The 17269-nt window shown below is 43.7% G+C and overlaps 1 protein-coding gene across 1 annotated transcript in view; it reads left to right on the top strand.

Annotated features, from left to right (window-relative positions):
- T265_06922 (hypothetical protein) overlaps positions 1 to 17269 on the top strand; it is a gene marked incomplete at both ends in the record, with an annotated part of 98802 nt that overhangs the window by 51477 nt on the left and 30056 nt on the right. The window contains 7 exons of the mRNA XM_009172320.1: positions 1646 to 1972; positions 5850 to 6297; positions 8378 to 8771; positions 12472 to 12979; positions 13959 to 14424; positions 15011 to 15198; positions 17126 to 17266. Coding sequence (XP_009170584.1) covers positions 1646 to 1972; positions 5850 to 6297; positions 8378 to 8771; positions 12472 to 12979; positions 13959 to 14424; positions 15011 to 15198; positions 17126 to 17266 — 2472 coding nt within the window. The remainder of the gene's footprint in view (positions 1 to 1645; positions 1973 to 5849; positions 6298 to 8377; positions 8772 to 12471; positions 12980 to 13958; positions 14425 to 15010; positions 15199 to 17125; positions 17267 to 17269) is intronic.

Genomic DNA, 17269 nt, shown 5'->3' with positions numbered 1-17269 from the left:
GATTGCGAGAAGTACATTGGCAGGCAAGTCTGATGGCATTTCGTCTGGTTAATTTCAGCTGTTTCCGCTTCCTGAGATCTCCATCAATAGATATATAGCAAATGCTCTTGCTTTTTGTATTCTCCACGCTGATACGACAGAGTGATTGAATATGCAAGTCGTTAGTGTATGACTGATAATCCATCTAAGTGAAACTGATATTTAGCGTCAAATATCTGCACTGGTGTTTTATTCGTGTTTGGAGTTCAAACCATATATGTCATCAGCGGAACACTGTAAACTAGGATGGGATCTTTTGTGAGCGTGGCAGAACTTCTGAATTAGCAGCTACCTCCTCGGTGTCCTTTGACAAACAGGCTGTGCACTCCGAAGATGAGGACATCCTGAAGCTTTCGGTACTAACCAGGTGATTATCTTCTTGGGGCACACGGTAGTCCAAGAAACAGCTCCTCTTCACATGAATCCCAAAATTCCAAAGATTCCCTCCGTGGTTTCAGTATTGCGTTACCATATTAACTCAGCATCATCAATTAGAGCAATACTTGTTGGTGGAAATCGAATCAGCACGTTTGACTGTCCTTGGCTGCCAACAACAGTGCGACATTGAAGCGAAATCACGAGGAGACGAAGCTCTGGTGTTCAGAAATACAGAAGTCCTCCCACAGCAATTGGCTAATATGATCGGTGTCACGACGCAGCACTCAAACGTAATTTCTAATTTGACTTTCTGATAAATTCTCCAATTCTTTGTTCACTCTACTGCCTCTTCGAACGGAATGTTGTGAAGCACACCCAGCACTGAGGTACTCAGCCACGTGAGTTGGCGGATTATACACTGTTGTCTTCCCGGTTAATAGCGTGAGTTATGCTTGACTAAAGGTATGCCAGTAATACGGGTTGATAACAGTGGTTTTAGTAATAATTTTCGGCTTCTTTTATCCAACTGCCACAATCGCTCATATAAGGGAATCAGTCTCAAGATGAAATCAGTTTACTAACACGCACTATGTAATGAAAGGACAGCACCGTTTCAGAGGTTGAAGGTTCAATTACAAGTACTTCCATATATTCTTGACAGAATAAAATAAATAAATAAAATATAAGATAAAAATAAAAATAAAACTGTTTTATACCGCTTTCTGGCTGTGACGGGAAGAAGCCCGCCATTTTTTGTCAAGTAGACCTTGAAAAGCGAAAAGAGTTTTCCCTTTAGTCATTTTGCAGTTTTCCGTTCGTCTCAACTTATGACGAGTTTGATATGTCACTTGTTTCACTTTGTATATTCGTTTGAAACAGCAACTTTATAGATGAGTAATTGTATAAGGAATTATGATAGGACTGTCATATTTAAGGGCATCTCATCAACATTATTTTGAAACTGGCACCTCACTATAAGGGTTGAGGTGGATTCGATGAACGGAGGTTGCAGTACTTAGTTGTATTTTATTGCTAGGCGATCAGTGTCAATGTAGATAGACTGGTGAACACAGAAGCGAAGAGCTGTGTTGCAACCCTCGGGGATGTCATACACTTCTAACAAGGTGCATAGCATTTTTATCATCATCATTTATCATAAATGGCACAATGGTACTCCTTTCTGAAGTAACCTGCATTCAACGAACAAACTGCTTTAAAAAACTTTCAGGGAACTGCAAAAACTGTGATCATCAAAGGTTACTGCAGCAAATATGATCCAGAGGCACATATATTCAAAACAATCAACTTCTCCAGTGCCACAACACCAAATATGTTCCAACGCGCAATCGAGAGCTATGTGGACAAGCGTGTGGGTACCACGTACGGCCCAGCTTCTGGAAAGAAGATGACGGTTTTTATTGACGATATCAACATGCCTACCATCAATGAGTGGGGTGATCAGATTACCAACGAGATAACAAGACAAATGATTGAAATGTCTGGATTTTATAACTTGGACAAACCGGGAGACTTTACGACAATTGTCGATATCCAGGTTAGTGAACATTTCGCGCACCATTGGTCGGTTCTGTTATTAGTCAGTTCGGTCCGCCTGAGCATTGCCACATTTATCATAATAGCTGGTCGCGCACAAAACTTATAATATGGCTGGTATCCTTGTTTTACTCTTTTAAATGGACATCCGGTGAAAAGAATTCACTCGCACGGATTCACAGCTGGGTCTATCCTCCAGGTGATAAATTTGATGAGGTTTATTTACACACACACACACACACACACACACAGAACCCTTACTGATGTATAGGCTAGCTGCCTTCACCTGATGTATCCATCAGTGGACGAACTGTGTTGCGCCCTGGGGAAAACCCATGATTCTCGGAAGTCCAACTTATGAATAGTTTCCTTTCCGAAAAGGGCACTACTCACAAGGTTGCTGAAAACTCTTCGACTGAAGGACATTATAAGTGAGAGGTTCACCTGGGTCTCCTGTGAAAACCAAATTGATATACAAATGAGAGTAGTTGTCGAAACCCCCTAGTGGTATTCAACACTGCCACCGATATATTATTTCCTCAAAGCATGTTTTTCATTAAATTACACTATCTGCTAAACAGCGCAAAATATTTTTCTCCGCTATTCGAAATTTGATGCTCCCGCTTGCTCAGCTGAATATGCTTCGACGGACTTGATGAAATCCTCCTAGGTCAAACAGCCTTCACACCATTCATACAGAGTAGCGGTTCTCAAGCGGATGGGAATCCCCCATGTGGAATTTCGACGGTCAACGGCAGAAAAACTCATGATTTGGACATTCAGACTACCGGGGAAATATTTACTAGTCCGATTTGGGTGATGTTTTTGGTTCCTCAAAAGTTATCCCTACTGATCTTGTTTTTGTTACCCACTGATTGTAAGCGTGTGTTGACGACAACTGTGTTTATATTCCAAGTGGCATTTCATTTTGTTTGGGGTCCATCTGTGAATCTCTAGATAGGTGAAATCACGTTAATTTGCGAAAGTAACCGGTCACACTCCGTGAATATCTTACCTTCTTTCTCGCTACACTCGTGCCAGCCTTGTACAACTTGCAACGTATGAGGACCAAACAAGCTTTCAGACCTAAACACATCGTTCAAGTTTGGAGACCTGTTCATGTTCATACCATCATTACCTACCGTAGACACTATAACGTACAATCCAAAGCGCAACCACCAGCATGTACAAACTGCAACGAAACTTCATATATTCAGGTCCGGCCTGAAAAATTATTATCTTTGTCCTGCGGCGTGAAATGACCCTGTTGCGTTGACATTTCATTCATCCTACCAATGGTTCCTAATCTGTCCACCGCTTATCGTTTTTCTGTTACTTATGTCAAACACCGAGCTTATTCTGTGGAGTGCCAAAGACGTTCTCGTTCAGTTTGACACAGAAAGACATATCTCATTTACTGTGCAGTTTCTCACCCTATCGTAGGTTTCAGTTGAAATCGCTCTGTTGTTTGTGAGACTGCCAATTGGAAAAGCTGAGTCGACTCTTCTTTTGGCGCTTGGATTAGAAGTATCTGTGTGGATCCCTCGCTGAAGCCCTTGGGCACATGTTATGCCTACTTGATAAGCAGTCTTCAGACAGGATGTGTCACCTCATGCTGATTCAATGTTTCTCGCTTTCCCAATAGACAAGAACAAAATTGTCTATGGTGACTTGTCGATGGTTGTTACTCAAGTTTGATGAAAACCCAATAGCTCCGGTGATTCAATTGTCGAGCTAATGACAGGTGTACAGATTAGCATGAGTGGGGCATGGACATGCAAGATTATCAAACATAAAGAGCATTCATACGAGATGAAATGGACGTTTCTGTTACAGCCTTATTAAAGCTGTTGAAAGCCACCAGGATACAACTGGAATCTCATCACCCCAGTGCAGATAGGCTCCTATGGTTACCCGAGCTATTTTCTCGAGAGAGGTTTATGGCATCGCAATTAGACCCCGCTTATCTGATTCTGAAAATCCAGTGAAAAACAAGCGGTACATCTGATTAAATCACCCATGCTCCTTATCTACACGCCCTGTTCCAAACGTCCCGTTTCACACGGCCCGTCCCATCCCATCCGCTCTGCTCTATGCGCTCCGTTCCGCGCGCCATGTTCCACATGACCCTCTCCGCACACCCCTCTCCACGCACCTCACTTCACACATACCGCTGATACACCTATGGTCCGCGCAGGCGGTTTGCAAACTGATCCAACGCGCTGATTGGCTCAACCCAAGATTCGCTTTCCAGCCTGTCTGTCGCGCACGCGTGTTTGTTCGGTTTTTACTGCGATCCGCCAATAGACGGTCTGTTACGCCGTGTAGCGTTTAATGTGAGGGACATGCGATAGGCTCCGAAGGTCAACGTTTACAACTTCGGGTTAGCAACGTTAGCTAGTGCATTTAGTCTGGGCTCAATCCTGAGACGTCACGGCATCTGTGACCAGTAAGCTGATGTAGGATTCGCCAATGACGAAAAAACACCGGCGCTGAGAAGACAATCTTTCCAGTAAAAAAATCGTTTTCCACTGCAACCCATTTGGATGAAAGAACCGACCAAAATAGAAGGACAGGCATTTTATGGATCCTTAGCCACCCCATTTTAGTTTCTTTTAATATTTTTACCTTGCCAGTATCCGATTTATACCGAGCAACATTTACACTATTAAACTAAACTGAAGGCTCCTGCACAATATCTCTGCTTTTGCAGGACATAAATGTAAACCGATGTGCCTACGGGATGAAGGACTTATCATAAATGCCTGAAAACTCAACACCCACCAGGAGAGGTTCATCCGTTTTCATGGTAGAATGCAGGAACCATGCGCTACAACACAATCGGTGAAAAAGTGATGGTATCTCGTTGATTGTAATTCAAGGGAGGTCATTTTGCTGTATAAATACCGCTTAAAATAGGTGAAGTGGTCAACCGCACAGTTCCACGTACTCATCGGGAACGAAGTGAATGAACTTCAGATGCACTGCTTACAAAACACCGGACACATCGGCTACCTGTCTACCATTTTGCCTACAATTGCGGTGACACTTACATTACACTGAAAAGAATGCATGGACTTCTATCCACATCCCCAATTAGGTTCCACAACACACATCAGTGTGCCGTCTTCGTCGATCACAAGACAAATCGCATTCAGGACTTAACGGATTGACCGAATGTAACCGTTTAGCATCCCGTTAGGTATCGGAACCCAGACATTCTCTCACTTGGTGGAGCTTCCCTAATTACCGAACATCGGCCAAAATTATGTCCACAGAAGTTTATCAGACAAACGTCTGGATGTCGTCATCTTAGACTTGACCCTGGTCGATCAGACATGATTCGTAGTTTTCGTTCTCTTCTATTGCTTTAGTTATATGGCTAGAGAGAATAAGCCGTACGTTACGATGTTACGTTACGATATTAATTGTTATGACGTACGTGATACATTTAATGGGGGGGGGCAAGATGGCTCGGTGTTTGGAGCGGGAATTTACTGACGGGAAGGGCCGTGGTTCGAATACGACCTCTGCCTCTCGATTTCCCCCGTCTACCTTCTGGTGGCACAGCAATGGTGCACCGAAAGGGTGCTACATCTGAACGACATGATACATTCTAATCAATTACACATGAATTGTCCATCTTTGCATTTTATTCAGTGCTGTTACTTAGTGCAACGTCACACGTCTAGGGGCTGAGCCATGCTCAAAGGCCATGACTGCCTTCAATCTCCCTGTTGGGGAAGAGTTCGTTAGTTTCATCACGGAAACTCTTTTCATTCTCATGAATACTACTGAAACGATTAGCCTGCCTCTTCAGTGTCGTTTTGCATACGGAGCGTCTATGATTCGCATTCCACTTTTACTTGTACCCACAGATGGTTGCGGCCATGAATCACCCTGGAGGTGGACGAAATGACATTCCACAGCGTCTGAAGAGACAATTCAGTGTGTTCAACTGCACCCTTCCAAGTAATGCCTCGTTGGATAAAGTATTTGGCACCCTTTGTCTCGGTCACTTTTGTACTGAACGTGGATTCACTGAGTCGGTTATTGATACTGCCCAAAAATTGATAGGTGCCACGCGAAAGGTGTGGCAGCGTGTCAAAATCAAAATGCTCCCAACTCCGGCGAAGTTTCACTATGTCTTCAATTTGCGTGACGTGAGTAGGATCTGGCAAGGAATGCTGAGTACAAGTTCCGAGGTGATCAATTCACCCCAGACACTACTTGCACTTTGGAAGCATGAGTGTACACGTGTGATTGCCGATCGATTCACTGAGCCGGCAGATAGGAAATGGTTCGACAAAATGCTTCATGAAGTTGGTAAGTTGTAAAATCAAAATTACAAGTCCATTTTCTACTCTTTGTTCCTTATTCTAGATGGTATTTTTGAAACTTAGTAGACATCTCGTGCAGAGCTCCGCGCTAAGTCAAGCCTTCAAAATCTGTCGCCCAGAATCATGCACGAATCACCGAGAGCCGCGATTGTCAAGCGCTCAGCGACGGTGATTTTCGGAAGAATAGTACCTCATAAATCTCAAGCCAGAAAAAGATAAGGATATCCAATGAGATGTCCGAACGATGCGGACTGGTGGTGCAAAATTAAGAAAGATATGATGAGTAGATTTCAAAATGCTGATCTGGGGCTCACCAGGTGGCTGCAGAAAGATCGGTCACGTGGCCAGCTCACACGTGGCCTTTAAGACGGCAATTGTACAGCCGGTGATGTGAACTGATACACAAGATTTGTACTGATCGGCGGGCGATTTCCTAAGGGAATCTGGCTGACACAAGCTACAAGCTATTGGTTAGTTGATCCAGCAACACAAGCGTGATTGGTGGCTCCGTAGTCCCGAGGTCAGAAGATCATGCGGTTGGTCTCTCTAAGTCTAGTTGATTGGTCCACATTATCTAGACCTCTCAGTTGGCCTAACTCTCTGGACTGGGAGCACAATTGTCTGAATTAATTATAAAAAAGTTGATCATTCAGCTGTAACACCCTTTCGGAACCTAGTCGCCATACCACCCGGGGGAATTAAGAGGGCTGAGATACTGGCAGGTTGCCTAAGCCTAGACGGGAGCAGTTGAGATACCGGGGTTGAATTCGAACCACAAACTATTTGGTCATTATGTTCGAACCTTAACCAATTTGATCCCCCAGGCTTAGTTATTATAGGATCTTAAATGAGAACTGATGAATAAGTTTTTTGACCCAGACGTCCTGATATTTCCCATAAGGTGTCTCCATACCAAACCTAGGCTGTTCCTGCTATTGATTAATACATGTTCTACGGAGTGTGCAACGCTTTGAGCTTCCGGTCACAGGTTTGACCTCTGTCGAGGTATGCTAAGTGACATCGATGCGTGAGTATTTTGTCAACCATGTATAGCACTAGTACCAGTGGGATACTTCTAGTAGAAGTTGTCATAGGGTCAGTGCGAGTCACACCCACAAGTCCGCCTGTTTCCCCCTTTTGGAATTGTTAAACTTCCTTTCCGAACGGAAACTTCAGGTATTAGAGTTGGATACGATATCACTCCGCGGAGGTCGCTGGCTTGTCGCGCTAGTGTGAGCTTAATTCTGTTAAGTAAGCCACATACTTAGACTAAAGCGGAGATGTGTGCAGCTTAGCATTCGCGAATGCGTACATTGGTCGTGTTATGACGGAAAATGCCTCTTCCCATCTCAGACCACAGTTTTCCAAGGTATATTTCTGTGTCAGTTGGAATATGACTACTTATGACTACTACTCATGTGGCTCCCGTTTAATTTGTCTTCCACACCCTGTCCAGACAAGTTTATCCTGGCTAGTCCAAACCAGAGGGAGAAAACAATAGGACTGAGCTCTCTTTTCATCCTAGTCACTCACCACTGCATATCCTTGGCCTGGCAGGGGCTGAAACTCCGATGATCTGATATGTGACCCGAGTTTGCTACCACTGTTCTACTAATTGAATTGTCAATCTTAATCAGCCGTAAAATGTCCACGATTGAGCGACGGATGGACTCAAGAACACGTCTGTTTGCTTCAGAATCTGACCTTGAAGTTTTCGAGAAATACACTCATTCGCAAATCAGTTTTGTTTTCACGAGAGACTCGAGTGAATCTCTCGTTTATGATATACTAAAGGAGAGATTCACGTGGAAACCAAATTGAATCGCAAATGAGTGTATTTCTCGAAAACAGTCCAGTTTGGGTTCAAGTAGAAAATAAGTTTGACAGAAACTCGGGACTACGCCTACCTAATGAGCCCCAAGAAGGGCGAAACCGGTCGTACGCTGTCGAAGAGTTTTCAGCAACCTTGTGAGTAGTTTCCTTTATGAAAATCCTTGGAGTTGTTCACATCTCTGTACTATACAAGTCTTTCCTGATAAAATCCAATACCCTGCATTTTGTTTTAGGATCAGAAGAGTGTCCAGGTCTTATCACACCTTCGACTTGGGAAGAACATTATTTTGTGGACTTCCTACGTGACGCGCCTGAAGCAACTGGTGACGAAGCGGAAGACGTGGATCTGGAGGCCCCTAAAATCTACGAGGCAATCGAGAGTTTCCAGCAGCTTGAGAGTCGTCTCACAATGTTCATGAATCTGTACAATGAAGCAATTCGTGGATCAAAGCTTGACCTGGTGTTTTTCACGGATGCCATGGTACATCTGGTCAAAATCTCCCGAGTGATTAGAACATCCAAAGGACACGCTTTGTTGGTTGGAGTGGGTGGTTCCGGAAAACAATCGCTGACTCGTTTGGCTTCATTTATTGCCGGATACAAAACGTTCCAAATCACTTTGACCAGGTAAAATCCTCCAAGGAAATTACCGTACCAAGTTTACAGCTATCGTTTTGTACTGGCTGCCCATCTATTGTACCCCTGTTATACTACCATGCTGTCCTCGAAAGGGAACGTCCCGAGATTCGATAAAACCAGTCTTGTTGAACGTTTTCTGTATCCGGATAGAATGCTTGATTAACAAAGGATAAATCGACTCCCTTAAGTACAAGTTTCAAAGGAAGAATATAAAGCAGAAAATAACTGAATATTTTATTGGTTGTATATTAGAATAGAGCTATCTGATCGGGGGCCCTGGGATCACAGATCTCACGTCCGAATTTCAGGAAGCTAGAAAACATTAATCCTCTAAACTATCTTGAAATTGTTCGTGACTGGTTAGAAGGCTGACCCGGGAAATGGTGCACTCACTGAAAACGAACAGTCCGTAGACCAGTAACTGAAAGATTCATGCCTCTGCCGATTGAATCATCACAATAACCCGGTTTATAGGGCCAATGGAATTCATACTGGTAAGAAGTGATTTCCTGAACAAATCCGAACTATCACCCGGACCAGACGGAAATTTTATCCTCGCTCATTTTGAGCTCCATTAGACATTCGCGAGTGGTCCAGAAGCGCGTCCTTGGAATAAGTCGCTTGTTGTACCAATAGCCTGAACTACAACCAGGATGCGCTTGAGACTGACCTGACAGCCACAACCGGGTCCCTACAAGATTAGTAAATGACTAGATCTGATAATGTCAGTTGGACGATTGGAAAATAACTACTTGAAGTGACTTTTCAGCTAAGCCTAAATGATAAAATCTGTCAGGAAGTCAGATGGCTTGAGAGCTGGTGAACTATCGCTCGGTGAAACAAAAAGTTCCGTGCAGTGTTCAAGATGCTTCTGTACCCCAGAGGTCTCGCGTCAAACACTATCCGATGACACTTGATAAACCGAATGGTTGGCCGACTAGAACGTATAAGTGGTGGCTTACCATTTTTTGTTTGTACCGTAAGGCTTGTCACACTAAATCCCTCGTAGCCGTTCCAGACCCAAATAGTTGTGCATGTGCCCTGACCATAAGGAATGCTGCATAGCACTACATCACATTAAAGTTTCGAGAACTTGTTTGAACTTTTACTGGCCTTGTTTACTGGACGCTTTTCTAGTTTTTATTGCGATCTTTCGGTGTTTCGACACAGAATTAGCCAATGTGAGAATGCGGTGCGAGTGGCTTCACCTTCCCCTATCTAAAGCTGATGATGATGACGTCATATTCACCTTTTCGATCCAGTTTGTTCTTTGCGCGATGCCCCACCGGGTGAAATTCCCAAATACTATGATGACCGGTATGCTGAATGATTGGTGTGAGTTGCTGCGTTATCCTCTTGAATACGTTGTCTGACTTCTAGAGACTGGGATATTCGCCACTGCATCTCTCAGTAAAACCGTGCACGCTGAATCATATTCCATATAAAAGGACGACATCAGCATTCTCAGTTTCGGTTGACCGACTGATTTAGAGTGCACTTCGTAGTACTAGGATGTGCATTGTTTATCCTTTCGCTTTCCGCCGCGCAAATGCAGCGGCTTTCATTGCTCACAAAAAGCGGCTTGTAAAATATAACAGGCTCTTTGCGCCCCCCTAATAGCTTGAAGATTCCCTCGGTTCCAGCGAAAACAGAGGGATAAACATTGCATTTTCGGGATCTGGTCTGCAAGGTACTAATGAAATAGGGATAAACCATGTAATAAATAGCTAAAGTTGGTTACCAAATTAAAAACTAGGGGCGGGTCGATTATTGTCACATGACCAAGAAAGACTCAGAACTCTGACAGTGTCAGTGGCCTGCATAAGCCCGGATTTCCGGACGGAAGAGGCCGGGCCCACCAGCCCTGGTGAACAAGAGGGGGTCCACATATCGAAGGCTAGTTCTGTTCTTCCGTTCGTGCGTTGTGCCCTGTGGAAATCTGAGCCGAGCGCGCCGGAAATGTTGAAACAGTGGTCACATAAAGCATGAAATTCGCTTTCAAACCACTCACCTGAACGGTCCTCCTTCTGTCTCTGCACAATCACTTTGGTGAGTCTAAACAAAAGAGGGATGCACCACACTCGAATCTGACTCTTACTGGTGCTCAGCAGCACTACGTACCCTCTAGCCTGTTGCTTTCAAGGCCACCGTGTTACCACTACCCCATCAGTACACGCTGGATGTACCGGAATTATCACGTCCAAACAAGCGAGCGAGTCAAACGACGACCCAGGCACTGTCCTTGTTGTATCGATCGATTGCCCTACCCATAAGGGGTTCATCATCAGATAACAAGAGCAGAACTCGAGTATAATTCATCCTCCTCCGATGTGGACTCACTGGAATAATTGGGCCAGGACACAAGGGGGACTGTTCAAACAAGAGTGGAGTGAACGTGAACTCTACAAACCCTGCATCCACAAATAAATAGTTAATTCATAACCCACACAAGTGGATTGGAGACAATTAAATGGTGGCCGGGGTTGTATGCGGTTAAGTGAATGGTTTCTTGGTCTGACTAACTTGAACACCACACCCAGCTGCCACTGGGTGTTAGCATAGCTGGCGAGTCTGTGCAAAGAGTAATTCAACAGATTGAGCACAACAAACGATTATTGGTTGTTGATCCGACGGTTGTTTATCTGTTCTCAGAGCTTGGCAACAAGTGCAAACGTTTCGGTAGCAAACGGGGTGACATCAATAGTGCGCCCCCAAACCCTACAACCCAACCACCCACCGATGCCCCCTCGTTTGTTGACGGAAGGTTTGCGAATTGGTTGTCAAGCTCGGTGAATAGATCAACAGCCACCAGATCAACAAAGAATAGACCTATCCGAGCTAGTAACATTTCAGCAAATGACTGCTGAAAAGTTTCCAACCCAATTCAGGACGCAATTAGCCTCACTTGGTGAAAACTTGACGAGCAATCGTATACCCTGGAAAGAGGTTTGTGACTACAGACATATTTGATCTTAGTTACAGTTACAGGTGGTACGTGATTGACCATCAACAAAAATGGATTGGCGTAACTTCACGAAAACAACAGTCATTCGACCAAATTAACTCACCTTTTATCAGAGCGGATGAGATCAGTATTTGGAAAACTCGAGTTCCTAATATAACAGAAGATCGATTCGGACACGTTTTTGAGGTCATCATGATTCTGTGAACATAAGTGTGTAGTGCGAATACTGAATATCTCTACCTGCTTTCGACAAATGCACTCATTTTTCATTCCAATTTGATTTTGATGGGTGACTCAACTGGAACCCAGGTGAATCTCCCGTTGAAGATGTTTTTTTTAACAACTGAATGTGCTGCACAAGACTGCCTCATCTTTCAGGTGTTACGATATTCGAGATATTCCGATTCATGTATGGACGTGATGCACTAATCATAAGGTTGCTGGTGCAGGATATTCAGTTGCTTAAAAACATCATAATTGAGAGGTTCAGCTGGGTTTCGGGTGAGTCTCCCGTCAAATCTGATTTGCAAATGAGTGGATTTGTCGAAATCCGTCTAATTTCGGTACAAGTAAGACATGAGTTTGACGGAAACTCGGGAACCGTGCCTACCTGATGAGCCCCAAGATGGGCGAAATTGGTCGTGGGCTGTCGAGGAATTCTCAGCAACCTTATGAGTATGGTACTTCATTTAAGCACTATCTCTTTATCCCGCTTACTTTCAGATCATACAACGTGAACGACCTGACAGAGGATTTGAAATATCTCTATCGAACGGCTGGTCAAAAAGGATCAGGAATAACCTTCATTTTCACAGACAATGATATCAAAGATGAGGCATTCTTGGAATACCTGAACAACATGCTAAGCTCAGGAGAGATAGCCAATTTATTTGCCCGGGATGAAATGGATGAAATTCTGCAAGAATTGGTAGCGCCCATGAAAAAAGAATTCCCCAGACGTCCAATCACAAATGAGACTTTGAGTGAATACTATACGAGCCGTGTTGTGAAGAACTTACATATTGTTCTGTGCTTCTCACCTGTTGGTCAAAAGTTCCGAAGTCGAAGTCTGAAATTTCCGGGACTGATTTCAGGTTGTACAATGGACTGGTTCCAAAGATGGCCCAGGGATGCGTTGGTTGCGGTATCCAATCATTTTTTGTCCCGTTTCGACATAGTTTGCAATCCGATTGTGAAACAGGCTGTGGTTCAGACGATGGGCGTGTTTCAGGTAACTTTCGTAACTTTCATGTCTCCAAATTTATGTGAATTGTGAGCATCTGTGTTGACTTCACGCTCAATAAGCTCGGACTGGTATACACATTATATCTACAACCATAAACTCACCCAGCATCTCCGTATTCAAGACAAATACTTCCTCCCTTGTAGGTATATTTGGAACGATTATCTTGTGCGTGCTTTGTTCGATTGTGTAAGATAGTGTGGGCAGACAGGCCTTTTACAGTTTACTTTATGGAAGTTCGCTTGTTTTCACTCGGGAAAACTAAGGAAATGAGCGTTCTGGTGTCAGTAAATCGCTACTAGTGATTTTCGGGAGCAAAGTAATGGGTGCACGACTGAATCTACCTGTGGAAATAAGAAATCGCCTTAATATAGCAGGGGGTGACTATCCGATTAGATACTACAGCATTACCAACTTCCCATTCGCTGCTCAACTTTTATATCCGAAATTTGGAATAATTTGTAAACTGCTTCCTGTAACAAAAAGCTTCAAACTGTGGGAAGACAACTCAAACGGATGACCGTGCTACCCTGCAGGACATGGTACAAAACCGATCCGGGTGCGCGCGCGCAGGATGTCATACGCTATCCGGACTGCCTAGCTCAATTTCGCCTGTCGTGCGCTGGATTCGTATCGGTCGAGGTTTGCAAAGGATTTTGGATTGGTCCCACTGATGGCACCTTACTTCGATATGTTTACTTAAATGCTGTCCAAAATTTGGCACTCTATTCTTTAGCGTTTACATCGAGGACAGAGAGCTTTTTACACTAAGTCCAAACCCCTACCTCTTCTTTCCTCAGAACAAGCCAAATACCCTATTCTGTGGTCTGCATTCTTAAGGAAATTGCCATTTGCACAAGCCATCTCATGAAGAAACAATGGGTTTTTAATCAGCAGAACATCCACCTGTCTTACGTAACTTTCTATTCATGCAATACCCTCCAAAAACACTTATCAATTCTTCTAGGACACAGTGGCGGAGGCGTGCATCGAATATTTTCAACGGTTCCGTCGCCAAACACACGTTACCCCCAAGTCTTACCTGTCGTTCATCAATGGTTACATGGAGATTTATGGGCAAAAGCGTAAAGAAATCGAGCTGCTTTTTGAACGAATGAACGGCGGTTTGAAAAAGTTGGTCGAGGCTACCGAATCGGTGAATGAATTGAGTAAACAACTGGTAGAGAAAGAAAAGGAGTTGCAAGTGGCAAATAGGAAATCGGAAGAGGTTTTGGAAGAAGTCACGGTGAAGGCTACTGCGGCTCAAAAGGTGAAGGCCCAAGTTCAGTTGGTGAAAGACAAAGCTCAAACACTGGTGGATGCAATCAGTGTGGACAAAGCCAACTCCGAGGAAAAACTAGAAGCGGCTAAGCCGGCTCTGATGGAGGCAGAGGCTGCTTTGGAGACCATCAAACCTATTCACATCTCTACAGGTAGGTTCGTTTGGTTCCACGCACGCTCGATCAGGTTATTTCATCTCATTGGTTGGTAGAAAAGTTGTACTAAGGGTTCATGGGATTGCTGGCGAAATTAGTCTTCTCCTTCAGCTGCTTTTATACGCAGAAGGTTTTTAATCGGAACAACTTCATGCAAAGCACCTATTTGTAATTTGATATGTGCCTCGTCTTCTAACGTATTCAGACAACCTGAATTCTGGTGAATATTCGGAGTGCGTTCCTATGACTAGTCCTCGATCATTCCCAATCTTCGGTACATGCCTCTATGTCAACTGTGCTCATTTAAGACCTCCATAACTTGTTTAGAGCTTGTGAGTTTTCTAACCAACTGCCTAGCATTCCAATATAAACGGCATTTCCGTTTTTATGGAACCGTTGGGAAAAACGGCAAAAAATTGACTGTTTCTAACGAAATCCACTCATTTGCAACCAAATCTGGTTTTTGCGAGAGACTCATCTAGAACCCAGCTGAATCTCTCGTTTATGATTTTTGTAAGAAGAATTTCCAGCAGCCTTATGAGTAAGGTATTATGTCTATATCGACTGTTTCTGTTTTCTAAAGTCCGGAAGCTTGGAAAACCACCTCACTTGATTATGCGCATAATGGACTGCGTACTGTTGCTGTTTCAAAAACACATGGATCGAGTTGTTGCTGACCCCGAACATGCTTGCCCGAAGCCGTCTTGGGGTGAGGCACTGAAGATGATGGGGGGTGCCAACTTCCTAAATGGGCTATTGAACTTCCCCAAAGTGAGTTCCATGCATTTTCGCGTGACTGTCGCTCAGGCTTTTTCACAGGCGCAGTACTCTCAAGGAACGGAGACACCAACTCCCAATAAATTTGCTGTACCATAGTTCAGAAAAGAGGTAGTATGACTACCGGTGTGCCATGATTTGGATTGCTCTTGTTAGGTACCATATATGTGCACGTCACATTTTTCGCCTTCACAAATCGACAATGATCATTAAAAGAGAGCTAAATATGCTAACTAAATCCGGTTCTTCACTCCCCATTGGTCATAACCTTAGTTCCGGTGGATGAATCTCGTATCCCTTCCCATAGAAACTCACAATTACCCATTCATAAGGTTTTCACGATGTCAGGTCGATTGGCATCGAGACGCTTGTCACCTAAGTGTACAGCAAAGAGAATAGACCGGTAACTGCATAAGCATGCGAAATAACAATGTTACGTCTGAAAACAGGAAGTTTAAGTGAGCACAGAATTAGAGAAATGAGATGCTTTGGAGCGGACTTGGACCTCTGACCTTCCGCTTACAGGGGGGGTGCTCTGCTGAGGGGTATGACGAACAGCAGACGTCATCAGTAGTTCATCTGTTAGAGTATCTTTAAGTTTAACGGAAGGTCGGCAATCTTTTGGCTTATACTGAATATACTCGGACTCGTTGTTCCAACAAACAGTAAAATGTGGTTGCAACTTTAAGTGTGAAAAGCTTGCTCTGAGGTTTGACCAAAATTTTCACTTCAGCATACCTTCGTTAACCTTAAGCGGACTTTGCAAGAGATCTGCTTATTGCCTACATTTTGCTGAGACACGCATTTTGGCGGTATGACTGCAGTGGACGTCAATTCAGAATAACGGAAGTTTTCACATTGGAAAATACAAAAACCAAGACTAATGTTTTTTCATTTTCATTTCATTTTTTTCATGGAGAGGATAAATGAATTGGGTAGAAGTGTGTATCTGGTTTCAAGAAAATCGAACCAGAAACACCATTGTACACCGTAGTTTTGTGATTCACACTGATAGTATAGTATAATATATATAGACTGGTGTATGCTAGTATGCACTATATACTATATATATGTGAATATGTATATATATAAGCAGCATCCGAATTGGATTTGTTGGCTAACAGTTGTCCGAACATTGGACACCCGCATACAGGAGGAAAATCACAAGCAGTCTGCGCCGAGCTGAACGTGGTGCTGAATGCAGTCCTTCAGGCAAAAATATGATCCAAAGTGAACAATACCGGCGGCATACCGGTACATAAAACACTCGCAGGCTAGCAGCCTGCCTGAATATAGCGACACATGAATGGGCACTGGCACCAGCTAGTTGTTTAGCATTGAGGTACCGGCGTCAGCTGTCAGTTCAGACTAATACCACACCTCTCCCAGTATACTCCGATAACAGCTCATTAAAACACCGCAAAGATGGTTATGGATAACCTGCTATATTCCATGAAGCATTTGTCCATCGACGTTGTCATCACTAAAATGATAATATCAGGCGTCCAATGGACCCGCAAAGAATGGATAACCTGCTATATTCCATGAAGCATTTGTCCATCGACGTTGTCATCACTAAAATGATAATATCAGGCGTCCAATGCAATGGGGGACTACATATATATATACATATATATATATATATATGTATAACATACATATGGCCTTTCACAGTCCTGTTTCAACTCTAATTACCGTGGTCACTTTGACTGACAGGTGTCTAAGAAGTATATCTCGTGATTTTCAGACAATCACTGTCGTCAACTCACTTGTGAGCCACGTGATAAGTCCTGGTTAGCTTTTTGGTTCGTTTTAGGGTAACTCACCGGATAAGTATAGGTTTTTTGTCATGTACGTGTACATTCATATGCGGAAATGAGTTGGTGCTGATTTTCTCTTTCTCCTTGTGTACCCCTTAAAGGTTGTTCTTAGTTGCATCGTGTTGATCTGTGTCGCGTCAGCCTCCGGTTGGTCGTATGTATCGTCTGGAGGGTGGGTCAACTTTGTGGCAGCCATTACCCTTGTGTTTGCTGCCCTGTTCTACATCTTCTATTTGTTCAATGTG

The sequence above is a fragment of the Opisthorchis viverrini genome, assembly GCF_000715545.1.
Source record: "Opisthorchis viverrini unplaced genomic scaffold opera_v5_151, whole genome shotgun sequence".
Classification (NCBI taxonomy): Eukaryota; Metazoa; Platyhelminthes; class Trematoda; order Opisthorchiida; family Opisthorchiidae; genus Opisthorchis; species Opisthorchis viverrini.
Note: the sequence above shows the minus strand (reverse complement) of the source record. Positions and strands in the feature narration are given on the sequence as shown.